The sequence below is a fragment of the Salmo salar genome, chromosome 18 (genome assembly GCF_965601325.2).
Source record: "Salmo salar chromosome 18, fSalSal1, whole genome shotgun sequence".
In the NCBI taxonomy this organism is placed as follows: Eukaryota; Metazoa; Chordata; class Actinopteri; order Salmoniformes; family Salmonidae; genus Salmo; species Salmo salar.
The window spans coordinates 31,692,149-31,710,088 of NC_138308.1; the positions used below are offsets into that span (position 1 = coordinate 31,692,149).

A 17,940-nucleotide genomic window follows, 5' to 3' on the forward strand; every position below is an offset into this window, starting at 1 on the left:
TGTAGTTACTATGTAGTATGATCTGTCCCATGGACGTTCTGTAGTTACTATGTAGTAGGATCTGTCCCATGGACGTTCTGTAGTTACTATGTAGTAGGATCTGTCCCATGGACGTTCTGTAGTTACTATGTAGTATGATCTGTCCCATGGACGTTCTGTAGTTACTATGTAGTAGGATCTGTCCCATGGACGTTCTGTAGTTACTATGTAGTAGGATCTGTCCCATGGACGTTCTGTAGTTACTATGTAGTATGATCTGTCCCATGGACGTTCTGTAGTTACTATGTAGTATGATCTGTCCCATGGACGTTCTGTAGTTACTATGTAGTAGGATCTGTCCCATGGACGTTCTGTAGTTACTATGTAGTATGATCTGTCCCATGGACGTTCTGTAGTTACTATGTAGTAGGATCTGTCCCATGGACGTTCTGTAGTTACTATGTAGTAGGATCTGTCCCATGGACGTTCTGTAGTTACTATGTAGTAGGATCTGTCCCATGGACGTTCTGTAGTTACTATGTAGTAGGATCTGTCCCATGGACGTTCTGTAGTTACTATGTAGTAGGATCTGTCCCATGGACGTTCTGTAGTTACTATGTAGTATGATCTGTCCCATGGACGTTCTGTAGTTACTATGTAGTATGATCTGTCCCATGGACGTTCTGTAGTTACTATGTAGTATGATCTGTCCCATGGACGTTCTGTAGTTACTATGTAGTAGGATCTGTCCCATGGACGTTCTGTAGTTACTATGTAGTATGATCTGTCCCATGGACGTTCTGTAGTTACTATGTAGTATGATCTGTCCCATGGACGTTCTGTAGTTACTATGTAGTATGATCTGTCCCATGGACGTTCTGTAGTTACTATGTAGTAGGATCTGTCCCATGGACGTTCTGTAGTTACTATGTAGTAGGATCTGTCCCATGGACGTTCTGTAGTTACTATGTAGTATGATCTGTCCCATGGACGTTCTGTAGTTACTATGTAGTAGGATCTGTCCCATGGACGTTCTGTAGTTACTATGTAGTATGATCTGTCCCATGGACGTTCTGTAGTTACTATGTAGTATGATCTGTCCCATGGACGTTCTGTAGTTACTATGTAGTATGATCTGTCCCATGGACGTTCTGTAGTTACTATGTAGTATGATCTGTCCCATGGACGTTCTGTAGTTACTATGTAGTATGATCTGTCCCATGGACGTTCTGTAGTTACTATGTAGTAGGATCTGTCCCATGGACGTTCTGTAGTTACTATGTAGTATGATCTGTCCCATGGACGTTCTGTAGTTACTATGTAGTATGATCTGTCCCATGGACGTTCTGTAGTTACTATGTAGTATGATCTGTCCCATGGACGTTCTGTAGTTACTATGTAGTAGGATCTGTCCCATGGACGTTCTGTAGTTACTATGTAGTAGGATCTGTCCCATGGACGTTCTGTAGTTACTATGTAGTAGGATCTGTCCCATGGACGTTCTGTAGTTACTATGTAGTAGGATCTGTCCCATGGACGTTCTGTAGTTACTATGTAGTAGGATCTGTCCCATGGACGTTCTGTAGTTACTATGTAGTATGATCTGTCCCATGGACGTTCTGTAGTTACTATGTAGTATGATCTGTCCCATGGACGTTCTGTAGTTACTATGTAGTAGGATCTGTCCCATGGACGTTCTGTAGTTACTATGTAGTAGGATCTGTCCCATGGACGTTCTGTAGTTACTATGTAGTATGATCTGTCCCATGGACGTTCTGTAGTTACTATGTAGTAGGATCTGTCCCATGGACGTTCTGTAGTTACTATGTAGTAGGATCTGTCCCATGGACGTTCTGTAGTTACTATGTAGTATGATCTGTCCCATGGACGTTCTGTAGTTACTATGTAGTATGATCTGTCCCATGGACGTTCTGTAGTTACTATGTAGTAGGATCTGTCCCATGGACGTTCTGTAGTTACTATGTAGTAGGATCTGTCCCATGGACGTTCTGTAGTTACTATGTAGTAGGATCTGTCCCATGGACGTTCTGTAGTTACTATGTAGTATGATCTGTCCCATGGACGTTCTGTAGTTACTATGTAGTATGATCTGTCCCATGGACGTTCTGTAGTTACTATGTAGTAGGATCTGTCCCATGGACGTTCTGTAGTTACTATGTAGTATGATCTGTCCCATGGACGTTCTGTAGTTACTATGTAGTATGATCTGTCCCATGGACGTTCTGTAGTTACTATGTAGTAGGATCTGTCCCATGGACGTTCTGTAGTTACTATGTAGTATGATCTGTCCCATGGACGTTCTGTAGTTACTATGTAGTATGATCTGTCCCATGGACGTTCTGTAGTTACTATGTAGTAGGATCTGTCCCATGGACGTTCTGTAGTTACTATGTAGTAGGATCTGTCCCATGGACGTTCTGTAGTTACTATGTAGTAGGATCTGTCCCATGGACGTTCTGTAGTTACTATGTAGTATGATCTGTCCCATGGACGTTCTGTAGTTACTATGTAGTATGATCTGTCCCATGGACGTTCTGTAGTTACTATGTAGTAGGATCTGTCCCATGGACGTTCTGTAGTTACTATGTAGTAGGATCTGTCCCATGGACGTTCTGTAGTTACTATGTAGTAGGATCTGTCCCATGGACGTTCTGTAGTTACTATGTAGTATGATCTGTCCCACGGACGTTCTGTAGTTACTATGTAGTAGGATCTGTCCCACGGACGTTCTGTAGTTACTATGTAGTAGGATCTGTCCCATGGACGTTCTGTAGTTACTATGTAGTATGATCTGTCCCATGGACGTTCTGTAGTTACTATGTAGTAGGATCTGTCCCATGGACGTTCTGTAGTTACTATGTAGTAGGATCTGTCCCATGGACGTTCTGTAGTTACTATGTAGTAGGATCTGTCCCATGGACGTTCTGTAGTTACTATGTAGTATGATCTGTCCCACGGACGTTCTGTAGTTACTATGTAGTAGGATCTGTCCCACGGACGTTCTGTAGTTACTATGTAGTAGGATCTGTCCCATGGACGTTCTGTAGTTACTATGTAGTAGGATCTGTCCCATGGACGTTCTGTAGTTACTATGTAGTAGGATCTGTCCCATGGACGTTCTGTAGTTACTATGTAGTAGGATCTGTCCCATGGACGTTCTGTAGTTACTATGTAGTAGGATCTGTCCCATGGACGTTCTGTAGTTACTATGTAGTAGGATCTGTCCCATGGACGTTCTGTAGTTACTATGTAGTATGATCTGTCCCATGGACGTTCTGTAGTTACTATGTAGTAGGATCTGTCCCATGGACGTTCTGTAGTTACTATGTAGTAGGATCTGTCCCATGGACGTTCTGTAGTTACTATGTAGTATGATCTGTCCCATGGACGTTCTGTAGTTACTATGTAGTAGGATCTGTCCCATGGACGTTCTGTAGTTACTATGTAGTAGGATCTGTCCCATGGACGTTCTGTAGTTACTATGTAGTAGGATCTGTCCCATGGACGTTCTGTAGTTACTATGTAGTAGGATCTGTCCCATGGACGTTCTGTAGTTACTATGTAGTAGGATCTGTCCCATGGACGTTCTGTAGTTACTATGTAGTATGATCTGTCCCATGGACGTTCTGTAGTTACTATGTAGTAGGATCTGTCCCATGGACGTTCTGTAGTTACTATGTAGTAGGATCTGTCCCATGGACGTTCTGTAGTTACTATGTAGTAGGATCTGTCCCATGGACGTTCTGTAGTTACTATGTAGTATGATCTGTCCCATGGACGTTCTGTAGTTACTATGTAGTAGGATCTGTCCCATGGACGTTCTGTAGTTACTATGTAGTATGATCTGTCCCATGGACGTTCTGTAGTTACTATGTAGTATGATCTGTCCCATGGACGTTCTGTAGTTACTATGTAGTAGGATCTGTCCCATGGACGTTCTGTAGTTACTATGTAGTAGGATCTGTCCCATGGACGTTCTGTAGTTACTATGTAGTATGATCTGTCCCATGGACGTTCTGTAGTTACTATGTAGTAGGATCTGTCCCATGGACGTTCTGTAGTTACTATGTAGTAGGATCTGTCCCATGGACGTTCTGTAGTTACTATGTAGTAGGATCTGTCCCATGGACGTTCTGTAGTTACTATGTAGTAGGATCTGTCCCATGGACGTTCTGTAGTTACTATGTAGTAGGATCTGTCCCATGGACGTTCTGTAGTTACTATGTAGTATGATCTGTCCCATGGACGTTCTGTAGTTACTATGTAGTAGGATCTGTCCCATGGACGTTCTGTAGTTACTATGTAGTAGGATCTGTCCCATGGACGTTCTGTAGTTACTATGTAGTAGGATCTGTCCCATGGACGTTCTGTAGTTACTATGTAGTAGGATCTGTCCCATGGACGTTCTGTAGTTACTATGTAGTATGATCTGTCCCATGGACGTTCTGTAGTTACTATGTAGTAGGATCTGTCCCATGGACGTTCTGTAGTTACTATGTAGTAGGATCTGTCCCATGGACGTTCTGTAGTTACTATGTAGTAGGATCTGTCCCATGGACGTTCTGTAGTTACTATGTAGTAGGATCTGTCCCATGGACGTTCTGTAGTTACTATGTAGTATGATCTGTCCCATGGACGTTCTGTAGTTACTATGTAGTATGATCTGTCCCATGGACGTTCTGTAGTTACTATGTAGTATGATCTGTCCCATGGACGTTCTGTAGTTACTATGTAGTAGGATCTGTCCCATGGACGTTCTGTAGTTACTATGTAGTATGATCTGTCCCATGGACGTTCTGTAGTTACTATGTAGTAGGATCTGTCCCATGGACGTTCTGTAGTTACTATGTAGTAGGATCTGTCCCATGGACGTTCTGTAGTTACTATGTAGTATGATCTGTCCCATGGACGTTCTGTAGTTACTATGTAGTAGGATCTGTCCCATGGACGTTCTGTAGTTACTATGTAGTAGGATCTGTCCCATGGACGTTCTGTAGTTACTATGTAGTAGGATCTGTCCCATGGACGTTCTGTAGTTACTATGTAGTATGATCTGTCCCATGGACGTTCTGTAGTTACTATGTAGTATGATCTGTCCCATGGACGTTCTGTAGTTACTATGTAGTAGGATCTGTCCCATGGACGTTCTGTAGTTACTATGTAGTATGATCTGTCCCATGGACGTTCTGTAGTTACTATGTAGTAGGATCTGTCCCATGGACGTTCTGTAGTTACTATGTAGTATGATCTGTCCCATGGACGTTCTGTAGTTACTATGTAGTAGGATCTGTCCCATGGACGTTCTGTAGTTACTATGTAGTATGATCTGTCCCATGGACGTTCTGTAGTTACTATGTAGTATGATCTGTCCCATGGACGTTCTGTAGTTACTATGTAGTATGATCTGTCCCATGGACGTTCTGTAGTTACTATGTAGTAGGATCTGTCCCATGGACGTTCTGTAGTTACTATGTAGTAGGATCTGTCCCATGGACGTTCTGTAGTTACTATGTAGTAGGATCTGTCCCATGGACGTTCTGTAGTTACTATGTAGTATGATCTGTCCCATGGACGTTCTGTAGTTACTATGTAGTATGATCTGTCCCATGGACGTTCTGTAGTTACTATGTAGTAGGATCTGTCCCATGGACGTTCTGTAGTTACTATGTAGTAGGATCTGTCCCATGGACGTTCTGTAGTTACTATGTAGTAGGATCTGTCCCATGGACGTTCTGTAGTTACTATGTAGTAGGATCTGTCCCATGGACGTTCTGTAGTTACTATGTAGTATGATCTGTCCCATGGACGTTCTGTAGTTACTATGTAGTAGGATCTGTCCCATGGACGTTCTGTAGTTACTATGTAGTAGGATCTGTCCCATGGACGTTCTGTAGTTACTATGTAGTATGATCTGTCCCATGGACGTTCTGTATGAGCCAATGTCTTGTGTTCATCCTCTACATGGCTTTTCTGCCTCACTGCGTTTTGTGCAGAATTAAGGCCTTCACTTTTCCTCACGCCTGGTGTCTCAGGGTTAATTTGCAGTTTTAGGATGTGTGTGTGTGTGTGTGTGTGTGTGTGTGTGTGTGTGTGTGTGTGTGTGTGTGTGTGTGTGTGTGTGTGTGTGTGTGTGTGTGTGTGTGTGTAGTAGTAGTAGTAGTTAAAGTCGTCCATACCCTCAAAGGCTTCAGACTTTATGAAATCGATCTTCAGCTTTAGGCTACATGTCATTGTGACTGTAAAGGTCTGAGTATTGGTGAACATCTGAGAAAGCATTAGGCTATATGTTGTAGTGGTAACCAGTCCAACCTGTTGCAGATTATCTGACTTGGGCTTGTGCAGGCTGGTGTTGTCAGAAGGTTTTGCAATGTATAACTAGTAAGATCCATGGGGAAAAAGACAGTTAGTGTAACCAGATGGCAGTTGATAGGTGTGTGTGATGCATAGTAAACGTGACTAGAAAACAACATGACCTGTTTTGAACACACACAGTCGGGCACTAGACTTAAATAGACAAACCTGTCCAACTACCTCAGACTGCTCTGATTAGTCACCACACACACACACACACACACACACACACACTCTGACAATAAAGCATATTTTAATGTTCTTTTATGAACTGTTAAAGTAGAATTATGATTCTTATGAAAAGGAGAACAATAGTCTGTTAAACACTGACATATCGTAATTGTACTTGCGATGTTGTCCTTTTAATTCATTGGTTTATCCATCACGGGAAGTATCCGTGTGTGTTTGTTTGTGGTTGGCATGCTGCCTGTTGCTAGCGGCTGTTATGAATACACTGATCAGCTGTTGTCTTAGTACCTGAGCTATGCCACACACACACTCATACAAACACACACACACAAACACACACACACACAACACACACGGGTTGGCTGGCTGAGGTGTCAGAGTGGTAGAGGGAGGCTGCCTGAGTTTGTTCCCCTGTCCTGGTATGGCCTCCGCCATGCCGACACCACATGGTCGTCTTTAGAGAGGAGAGAGGCCGACACCATATGGTCGTCTTTAGAGAGGAGAGAGGGAGGATAGAAGGGGCTGAGAAAGTGAGGGGAAAGGAAGAGAAGTTTCTGTGAGAGAATGAAAGAGAGAAAAGGGGAGGATCTGAGTGAGAGAGAAACATATGTTTCCCATGCCAATAAAACCCCTTAAATTGAAATTGAACTTGAAAAGAAGAGAGAGATGGATAGAAATGAGAGAGAGAGATTGCTTTGGCAATGTAAACATATGTTTCCCATGCCAATTGAATTGAATTGAGAGAGAGAGGGAGAGAGAGAGAGAGAGAGAGAGAAAGAGAGAGACAGTGGCAGAATACCTGACCACTGTGACTGACCCAAACTTAAGGAAAACTTTGACTATGTACAGAGTGAGCATAGCCTTGCTATTGAGAAAGGCCGCTGTAGGCAGACCTGGCTCTCAAGAGAAGACAGGCTATGTGCACACTGCCCAAAAATGAGGTGGAAACTGAGCTGCACTTCCTAATCTTCATTCAGCCAAATGTATGACCATATTAAATTACACAGATCCACAAAGAATTAGAAAACAAGCCCAATTTTGATAAACTCCCATATCTACTGGGTGAAATACCACAGTGTGCCATCACAGCAGCAAGATGTGTGACCTGTTGCCACAAGAAAAGGGCAACCAGTGAAGAACAAACACCATTGTAAATACAACCCATATTTATGTTAATTTATTTTCCCTTTTGTACTTTAACTATTTGCACATCGCTACAACACTTTATATAGACATAATATGACATTTGAAGTGTCTTTATTCTTTTGGAACTTTTGGAACTTCTATGAATAAAAATCTCTTTCTACACATGAGAACTTTTTGTATTTTTCTTGTCTTCAAATCCCTGCCAAAAGTGAGGTGACCTAAGCGCTTCCAAATATGGAGTTGCAGGTCATGTTTGCGCATATCTCTCCTATGTGCAAATCTTTATGGCAGTCATTTTACTTAAGGCCCTCGATTTACAAATACAAATCAAAAAGTCTTTGTTTGTAGATAGTGAATTGCATTTGTGGAAAGTGATTTACATTTGTGGATTGGTGATTTACATTTGTGGATTGGTGATTTACATTTGTGGATTGGTGATTTACATTTGTGGAAAGTGATTTACATTTGTGGATTGGTGATTTACATTTGTGGAAAGTGATTTACATTTGTGGATTGGTGATTTACATTTGTGGATTGGGGATTTACATTTGTGGAAAGTGATTTATATTTGTGGATTGGTGATTTACATTTGTGGATTGGTGATTTACATTTGTGGAAAGTGATTTACATTTGTGGATTGGTGATTTACATTTGTGAAAAGTGATTTACATTTGTGGATTGGTGATTTACATTTGTGGTAAAGTGATTTATATATGTGGATTGGTGATTTACATTTGCGAATACATGTGGCATAATATTGATCTCTTATAGGCCCTCTGGTAAAATGTGCCACTAATCCTGTAGACCAGGAAGTAGAGAGTTGCAGGAGCTGAACCACGGTGTGCTGCTGCTACACTTCTAGAATTGAAGTCAACCACCTGACTGTGTTTTGGCGTTTCACACTGCTGGGTCATGTTCATTATGCAACGCATTATGATACGCAACAGAAAACACCTGAAAACATTTTGCAATGGAAAACAAAAATGAGGGTTCATTGTACAAGTGCAGCTGGTCCCTACTTGTTTCAGTCCGTTTTCTTCCGTATGGTGCCTAATGAACACGAACAAGCATGAAAAATGTGTTATGGTTTAGGGTGGATTAGATTCTGTCATGTTATGGTTTAGGGTGGATTAGATTCTGTCATGTTATGGTTTAGGGTGGATTAGATTCTGTCATGTTATGGTTTAGGGTGGATTAGATTCTGTCATGTTATGGTTTAGGGTGGATTCTGTCACGTTATGGTTTAGGGTGGATTAGATTCTGTCATGTTATGGTTTAGGGTGGATTATGTCATGTTATGGTTTAGGGTGGATTAGATTCTGTCATGTTATGGTTTAGGGTGGATTAGATTCTGTCACGTTATGGTTTAGGGTGGATTAGATTCTGTCATGTTATGGTTTAGGGTGGATTCTGTCATGTTATGGTTTAGGGTGGATTAGATTCTGTCATGTTATGGTTTAGGGTGGATTATGTCATGTTATGGTTTAGGGTGGATTAGATTCTGTCATGTTATGGTTTAGGGTGGATTAAATTATGTCATGTTATGGTTTAGGGTGGATTAGATTCTGTCATGTTATTGTTTAGGGTGGATTATATTCTGTCATGTTATGGTTTAGGGTGGATTATATTCTGTCATGTTATGGTTCAAGGTGGATTATATTCTGTCATGTTATGGTTTAGGGTGGATTAGATTCTGTCACGTTATGGTTCAGGGTGGATTATATTCTGTCATGTTATTGTTTAGGGTGGATTATGTCATGTTATTGTTTAGGGTGGATTATATTCTGTCATGTTATTGTTTAGGGTGAATTATATTCTGTGATGTTATGGTTTAGGGTGGATTATATTCTGTCATGTTATGGTTCAGGGTGGATTATATTCTGTCATGTTATGGTTCAGGGTGGATTATATTCTGTCATGTTATTGTTTAGGGTGGATTATATTCTGTCATGTTATGGTTTAGGGTGGATTATATTCTGTCATGTTATGGTTCAGGGTGGATTATATTCTGTCATGTTATTGTTTAGGGTGGATTCTGTCATGTTTTGTGTATATTGGTTGGAGAAGTAACAGTTTAGAGAAATCACAGCCAGAAATCACAGTTTAGATAATATCTTTCTGTATCGTTATAAAACAAATACTTTGAAAAGTGTTTTTTTAACAAAGACACTTTCTCACAGCTTTATGATAAAGAGTTCATAAAAAGCAAACATAAGGAGACTACAGCGGCTAGGACAAGTGTTTGTAGTTTGAACTGATATCAGGTGACTTGGAGGAATCGTTGGAGCTGTGACTGATGCTAGACAGACAGGATTGTGTGCTTTGCATTACAGTCAGGGTTCATTAAGATGCAAAACAATTAATCCAGGGATATGTACTTGTCTCTCATGCGATGTCATCTCAGGGTAATTCGATTTTCTGTCTAACGCTGATCCTTTCCACCGCCATATGAATAGAATACATGCATTAGGCCTTATTTCATTAATAAAGTATTCCATCATGTTGTATTAGCCATTTATAAACAGCTCTTTAAATAACTTGTTTCCCACACCCAGTGTGTGAATGGCATTTAAAGGGTTAATAACACAGCCAGACCCAGCTCAGACCTGTCTGTCCTCAGCTCCAGTCCGATGCGTGTAGATTGTCCGGTCCACAGTTTGCGTGTTTCTCCATGTGTAGGGGCTAGGGTAAAAGCCTACATAGCAGCTTCTTTGTTTAGGAGGGACTAGGCATGGGAGATCATTTACAAGCCGCTAACGCCCTCACCCCATTGGCTGACGGGGCTCAGTCTGCGTCTGCGAGAGGCATGCAGTGTGAGCGTGTGTCTGTGTGTGTGTGTCTGTGTGTTTATGTGTGTGTATGTGTGCGTGTCTGCGGCAGCAGCAACTGTTCTCTACACAGCGTCTGTCTTGCAGGCAGACAGGCAGGCAGGCAGCCTCTCTCTGCTCTGGCGATGGTAGTAGAGAGCTCAGCTCTCCTCTCAGAGACTGAGGTAGTAGTAGTCAGCTATACTTCTATCTAGAGGCTGAGGGGAGCAAAGCAAATCAAGATGGCCACCGGTACCTTGTAGGAATATAATGCTACCCAAACTGGAGGCTCTGTCTCTGAGGACAGACAAGGTAAAGCTGCCTGAGCCGTTAGCCCTGGAGTCTATTGTCTAGCTCCAGACAGATAGTGATACAGTACAGTAGCCTAGCAGGAGACTAGCCCTGGCTGTTGGGCTGCTGGTTTCAGGATGCCAGGATACAAACAATGTACTCTATGAAGGGTGCATTACAGTGGAATGTATTATTATTATGTTGACTATCTCTACTGTTTAGCTGTGTTTTGTGTACTGTGTTTGTATTTGGAAACAGTTTCAGGATACAACTATTAGAATACAACATTGTATGAAAGATTTGATACAAGTAGAGTTGATTGTTATTATTACTATTTGTTTTGGGCTGTGCAACCTCTAAATCACTAACGACGGTGTGTGTGTGTGTGTGTGTGTGTGTGTGTGTGTGTGTGTGTGTGTGTGTGTGTGTGTGTGTGTGTGTGTGTGTGTGTGTGTGTGTGTGTGTGTGTGTGTGTGTCTGTGTGTATATCTGTGTGTGTGTGTTGTGTGGGGTGGGGTTGTGTTTTCCAGGTGGGGTGCAAGGACGTGGCCAAACCAGCGTTAAAGAAACCAGTTTCCACGGTAACAGACACCCTTCTCTTTTTTAGTCATGGTAGTGCAATAGTCCTTCTGTGTCCTTCTTTCTTTCTCTCTCTCAAATTTTTTTTATGGTCATGTGTCTGCACCTGCTGTTCCTCAGAGAGAGGGGAGAAGTAGATTGTTGGTAGTCATTAACAGGCTAGACTCACTGGTAGTAGTAGTAGAGGTAGTAGTAGTTGTAGTAGTAGTAGCAGCAGCAGCAGTAGTGGTAGTAGCAGCAGCTGTAGTAGTAGTTGTTGTTGTAGTAGTAGTAGTAGTAGTAGTAGTTGTTGTTGTGTGTAGTAGTAGTAGTAGTAGTAGTAGTAGTTGTAGTAGTTGTTGTTGTGGTAGTTGTTGTAGTAGTAGTTGTTGTTGTTGTTGTTGTAGTAGTAGTAGTTGTTGTTGTAGTAGTTGTTGTAGTAGTAGTTGTTGTTGTTGTTGTAGTAGTAGTAGTAGTAGTTGTAGTAGTAGTAGTAGTAGTAGTAGTTGTTGTTGTTGATGTGGTAGTAGTAGTTGTTGTTGATGTAGTAGTAGTAGTAGTAGTAGTAGTAGTTGTTGTTGATGTAGTAGTAGTAGTAGTAGTTGTTGTTTTTGATGTAGTAGTAGTAGTAGTTGTTGTTGTTGTTGTAGTAGTAGTAGTAGTAGTTGTTGTTGTTGTAGTAGAAGAAGTAGTAGTAGTAGTAGTAGTTGTTGTTGATGTAGTAGTAGTAGTAGTAGTTGTTGATGTAGTAGTAGTAGTAGTAGTAGTTGTTGTTGTTGTTGATGTAGTAGTAGTAGTAGTAGTAGTAGTTGTTGTTGTAGTTGTTGTTGTAGTAGTAGTAGTAGTAGTAGTAGTAGTAGTAGTTGTTGATGTAGTAGTAGTAGTAGTAGTAGTTGTTGTTGTTGTTGATGTAGTAGTAGTAGTAGTTGTTGTTGTAGTTGTTGTTGTAGTAGTAGTAGTAGTAGTAGTAGTAGTAGTAGTAGTAGTAGTTGTTGTTGATGTAGTAGTAGTAGTAGTTGTTGATGTAGTAGTAGTAGTAGTAGTAGTTGTTGTTGTTGTTGATGTAGTAGTAGTAGTAGTTGTTGTTGTTGTTGTAGTAGTAGTAGTAGTAGTTGTTGTTGTTGTAGTAGAAGAAGTAGTAGTAGTAGTAGTAGTTGTTGTTGATGTAGTAGTAGTAGTAGTAGTTGTTGATGTAGTAGTAGTAGTAGTAGTTGTTGTTGTTGTAGTAGAAGAAGTAGTAGTAGTAGTAGTAGTTGTTGTTGATGTAGTAGTAGTAGTAGTAGTTGTTGATGTAGTAGTAGTAGTAGTAGTAGTTGTTGTTGTTGTTGATGTAGTAGTAGTAGTAGTAGTAGTAGTAGTAGTAGTAGTTGTTGTAGTTGTTGTTGTAGTAGTAGTAGTAGTAGTAGTAGTAGTAGTTGTTGTTGATGTAGTAGTAGTAGTAGTTGTTGATGTAGTAGTAGTAGTAGTAGTAGTTGTTGATGTTGTAGTAGTAGTAGTAGTAGTAGTAGTAGTAGTAGTCATAGTGTTTGCGTGAACCTGTTTGATTCTGTTTTAGCCTGATTGGCTGGGAGAAGGGTTATTATTAGTAGCTGCAGTGTTTGTAGTAGTTATAGTATTATTAGTAGCTGCAGTGTTTGTAGTAGTTATAGTATTATTAGTAGCTGCAGTGTTTGGAGTAGTTATAGTATTATTAGTAGTTGCAGTGTTTGTAGTAGTTATAGTATTATTAGTAGTTGCAGTGTTTGTAGTAGTTATAGTATTATTAGTAGTTGCAGTGTTTGTAGTAGTTATAGTATTATTAGTAGTTGCAGTGTTTGTAGTAGTTATAGTATTATTAGTAGTTGCAGTGTTTGTAGTAGTTATAGTATTATTAGTAGTTGCAGTGTTTGTAGTAGTTATAGTATTATTAGTAGTTGCAGTGTTTGTTGTAGTTATAGTATTATTAGTAGCTGCAGTGTTTGTAGTAGTTATAGTATTATTAGTAGTTGCAGTGTTTGTAGTAGTTATAGTATTATTAGTAGCTGCAGTGTTTGTAGTAGTTATAGTATTATTAGTAGTTGCAGTGTTTGTTGTAGTTATAGTATTATTAGTAGTTGCAGTGTTTGTTGTAGTTATAGTATTATTAGTAGTTGCAGTGTTTGTAGTAGTTATAGTATTATTAGTAGCTGCAGTGTTTGTAGTAGTTATAGTATTATTAGTAGCTGCAGTGTTTGTTGTAGTTATAGTATTATTAGTAGCTGCAGTGTTTGTAGTAGTTATAGTATTATTAGTAGCTGCAGTGTTTGTAGTAGTTATAGTATTATTAGTAGCTGCAGTGTTTGTAGTAGTTATAGTATTATTAGTAGTTGCAGTGTTTGTAGTAGTTATAGTATTATTAGTAGCTGCAGTGTTTGTAGTAGTTATAGTATTATTAGTAGCTGCAGTGTTTGTAGTAGTTATAGTATTATTAGTAGCTGCAGTGTTTGTAGTAGTTATAGTATTATTAGTAGTTGCAGTGTTTGTAGTAGTTATAGTATTATTAGTAGCTGCAGTGTTTGTAGTAGTTATAGTATTATTAGTAGCTGCAGTGTTTGTAGTAGTTATAGTATTATTAGTAGCTGCAGTGTTTGTTGTAGTTATAGTATTATTAGTAGCTGCAGTGTTTGTAGTAGTTATAGTATTATTAGTAGCTGCAGTGTTTGTAGTAGTTATAGTATTATTAGTAGCTGCAGTGTTTGTTGTAGTTATAGTATTATTAGTAGCTGCAGTGTTTGTAGTAGTTATAGTATTATTAGTAGCTGCAGTGTTTGTAGTAGTTATAGTATTATTAGTAGCTGCAGTGTTTGTAGTAGTTATAGTATTATTAGTAGCTGCAGTGTTTGTAGTAGTTATAGTATTATTAGTAGTTGCAGTGTTTGTAGTAGTTATAGTATTATTAGTAGCTGCAGTGTTTGTAGTAGTTATAGTATTATTAGTAGCTGCAGTGTTTGTAGTAGTTATAGTATTATTAGTAGTTGCAGTGTTTGTTGTAGTTATAGTATTATTAGTAGCTGCAGTGTTTGTAGTAGTTATAGTATTATTAGTAGCTGCAGTGTTTGTAGTAGTTATAGTATTATTAGTAGCTGCAGTGTTTGTAGTAGTTATAGTATTATTAGTAGCTGCAGTGTTTGCAGTAGTTATAGTATTATTAGTAGCTGCAGTGTTTGTAGTAGTTATAGTATTATTAGTAGCTGCAGTGTTTGCAGTAGTTATAGTATTATTAGTAGCTGCAGTGTTTGTAGTAGTTATAGTATTATTAGTAGCTGCAGTGTTTGCAGTAGTTATAGTATTATTAGTAGCTGCAGTGTTTGTAGTAGTTATAGTATTATTAGTAGCTGCAGTGTTTGTAGTAGTTATAGTATTTGTGCTTTGCTCTGTTTAGTCAGTGTCGGTGACTCTTTGAAGTTGAGTTCAGCGTGGAGACCGAGAGGAAGGCTGCGCTCTATGAATGAAAGGAATACTATGCACAGAACTTCAGAGAAACACAGACACACACACACACACACACACACACACACACACACACACACACACACACACACACACACACACACACACACACACACACACACACACACACACACACACACACACACACACAGCCCAGGAAGGAAGCCTGTTTTTTATGTCTTATCGTAAGCAGCACACCGTGGAACAGTTTTAGGTAGACTGTAGTCTGGTTTTGAAGATGTTTTTGAGGATTATCAGAGCTGAACGCAGCCTAAGGGCTACTTTATCAGGAATTACTTTTAAAATACTTTCAAATAAGTCATATACTCTCCCTCTGTTGAGAAATTACTCATGATTTCAGGAGAAAGTACTGAAAGTATTGACAGTAGAAGCACCTGTTTGCTGTCTGTGACATTCAATGAGGATGTGAGAACGTATAGTGTAAATTCTAATGTCCCTTCTTTTCAGAGGTGCATTGTGGTGAGGCACATTTTGGTGAGATGCAGACACTTCTTTTTCTTCTGTTTGGGGATGCTAGGGATGGATTCTCGCTCTGTGGAGCTGTGTGTGTTTGTGTATTTGTGTGTGTGCATGTGTGTGGGTGTGTGTGTGTGTGTGTGTGTGTGTGTGTGTGTGTGTGTGTGTGTGTGTGTGTGTGTGTGTGTGTGTGTGTGTGTGTGTGTGTGTGTGTGTGTGTGTGCGTACGTGTGTGTGTTAGGGATGCATTGTCCCTCGGTTGAAACCTCCTTGGAAACCCTTGTCATCTGAGAGGGTCGTTAGGAGTCAGAGAGCAATCACAGTCCTGTTGCAAGGACAGGAGTCACAACGTGTGTGTGTGTCTGTGTGTGTCAAAGTTTAGAGAGCCTTTCAGAGTCTGTGAGGCAGACAACAAGCACAGAACAAAGCAACAGTCCACCCCCATATAGACAGACAGACAGACAGATGGGTGGGCGGGCAGAAAGACAGACAGACAGATAGGAAGACACTCCTCTCTTTCTCTCTTTCTCTCTCCCTTTCTATCTCTCTCTCTCTCCCTTTCTATCTCTCTCTCCCCCCTCTCTCTCTCAATAGTAGCTCACTCCCACATGTTCTGTGATGTCTCTCTCTCTCTCTCTCTCTCTCTCTCTCCCCCTCCTTCCTTCCCTACCTCCCTCCCTCTCTTTATCTTTCCCTCTCTCTCTTTCTCGCTCTCTCCTCTGGTTCTTTTTCGCTCTCTCCTCTGGTTCTTTCTTGCTCTCTCCTCTCGCTCTCTATCTCTCGCTCTCTATCGCTCGCTCTCTTATGATTTCAGCAGCAGCCAAGATGTTGCCTCAGCCTACTCTCCCACCATCAGCAGCAGCAGCAGTATGTTCTTAGTAGTACGGGAGGGTCACGAGATGAGGAGGAGGAGGAGGAGAGGAGGGCTGTTGTTCTGAATACTATATGACTGTAAATAGAGTAGTGGTTTTACTATATGCATTGGGAGGTTCATTAAGCAATAAGGCCAGAGGAGGTGTGATATATGGCCAATATACCCCGGCTAAGGGATGTTCTTTTGCGCGACGCAAAGCAGAGAGACTGGACACAGCTCTTAGATGTGGTATATTGACCATATATCACAAACCCTGTTGTAAGGTTTGTAAGGTTGTTGAGTACAATCAACTATATGCTTTTCAGGTAAGGGCATCCTTTTACCATTAGATAGGCAAGTCTGGTTTTGCACAGGAACAGAGTTGTGATGATGATGTGAGCTGTGTACTAGAGCTATGCCAGAAACAGCAGGAATACACACCCTAGTGTGTCTTATTGGCCCAGTCAATCCCCTAGACTCTACAGCATTGTTTCTCAACTCCTGTTCACATTTTTGTTCCAGCCTTGTACTAACACACCTAATTCAACTTATTCAACTAGGGTTGAGTCAGTTATGTTAGTAGTGGGTGAGAACAAGGATGTGACCTAGACTAGAGGGCTGGTGGCAGCTGTCCTTTCTCACTGTAGGCCTGGAGTCTATCAAACAGAGTGAGCATGCTGGGTAGTGTAGTCTATAAAGAGTGTATAAACGGTGAGTTAAATGACAGTTCAGATGAGGTATTCAAGTAGCATACATCCACCCACCTCCAGGCTCTCTGTAGTTAGAACACTTCATTAGCTTTACATAAAACAGATCGGTGACACATGCCCATGCACTCCCACACACACACACACACACACACACACACACACACACACACACACACACACACACACACACACACACACACACACACACACACACACACACACACACACACACACACACACACAAAGCAGTACGGTACAGTAAAAGTCAGTTAGTAGTAATCACATCATACAGCATATACAGTATATTAGAATAATAACATTAGCAACTGATGAAAGACCTTCCACAGCTTCTATAAGATCTCCAGAGGCATAGCTCTCCCAACTGCCACTTGTTCTCTCTCTACTCTTACTCTTTCCTCTCTCTGTCTCTCTCTCTGGCTTTCTCTTTCTCTCTCTCTGTCTCTTTCTCTCTGTCTCTCTCGTTTTCTCTGTCGGTCTCTTTCTCTTTTTTCTCTCAACTCCCACTCTGTGATCCATGTCCAAGCCTTTTTTTTCACCTTCTTCCTACCTCTTCTTTCATGTGACTCTCAATGTTCCTCCCTCACCTTCTTTGTTCCTCCCTCATCTTCTCTCTGTTCTTCCCTCACCTTCTCTCAACGTTCCTCCCTCACCGTCTCTCAATGTTCCTCCCTCGCCTTCTTTGTTCCTCCCTCATCTTCTCTCTGTTCTTCCCTCATCTTCTCTCAATGTTCCTCCCTCATCTTCTCTCAATGTTTCCTCCCTCACCTTCTCTCAATGTTTCCTCCCTCACCTTCTCTCAATGTTCCTCCCTCACCTTCTCTCAATGTTTCCTCCCTCACCTTCTTTCAATGTCCCTTCCTCAACTTTCTCTAAATGTTTCCTCCCTTACTTTCTCTCAATGTTCCTCCCTCACCTTCTCTCAATGTTCCTCCCTCACCTTCTCTCTGTTCTTCCCTCACCTTCTCTAAATGTTCCTATCTCACCTTCTTTCAATGTCCCTTCCTCAACTTTCTCTAAATGTTTCCTCCCTCACTTTCTCTCAATGTTCCTCCCTCACCTTCTCTCAATG

At 40.8% G+C, this 17,940-nt stretch overlaps 1 protein-coding gene across 3 annotated transcripts in view; it reads left to right on the forward strand.

Moving 5' to 3' along the window:
* The window catches only part of LOC106577185 (methylcytosine dioxygenase TET2), a 213,556-nt gene that overhangs the window by 44,510 nt on the left and 151,106 nt on the right, over positions 1-17,940 (forward strand). Inside the window, exons 1-2 of one of the 3 annotated variants that reach the window (XM_014155013.3) lie at positions 10,386-10,805; positions 11,315-11,365. The exons of 1 other annotated variant lie outside the window; for it this stretch is intronic. In XM_014155013.3, the coding sequence (XP_014010488.2) occupies positions 10,764-10,805; positions 11,315-11,365 (93 nt within the window). In that variant the 5' untranslated portion in view covers positions 10,386-10,763. Of the gene's footprint in view, positions 1-10,385; positions 10,806-11,314; positions 11,366-17,940 lie in introns of those variants that run through there. One more of the 3 variants, XM_014155010.3, reaches the window with a different exon arrangement.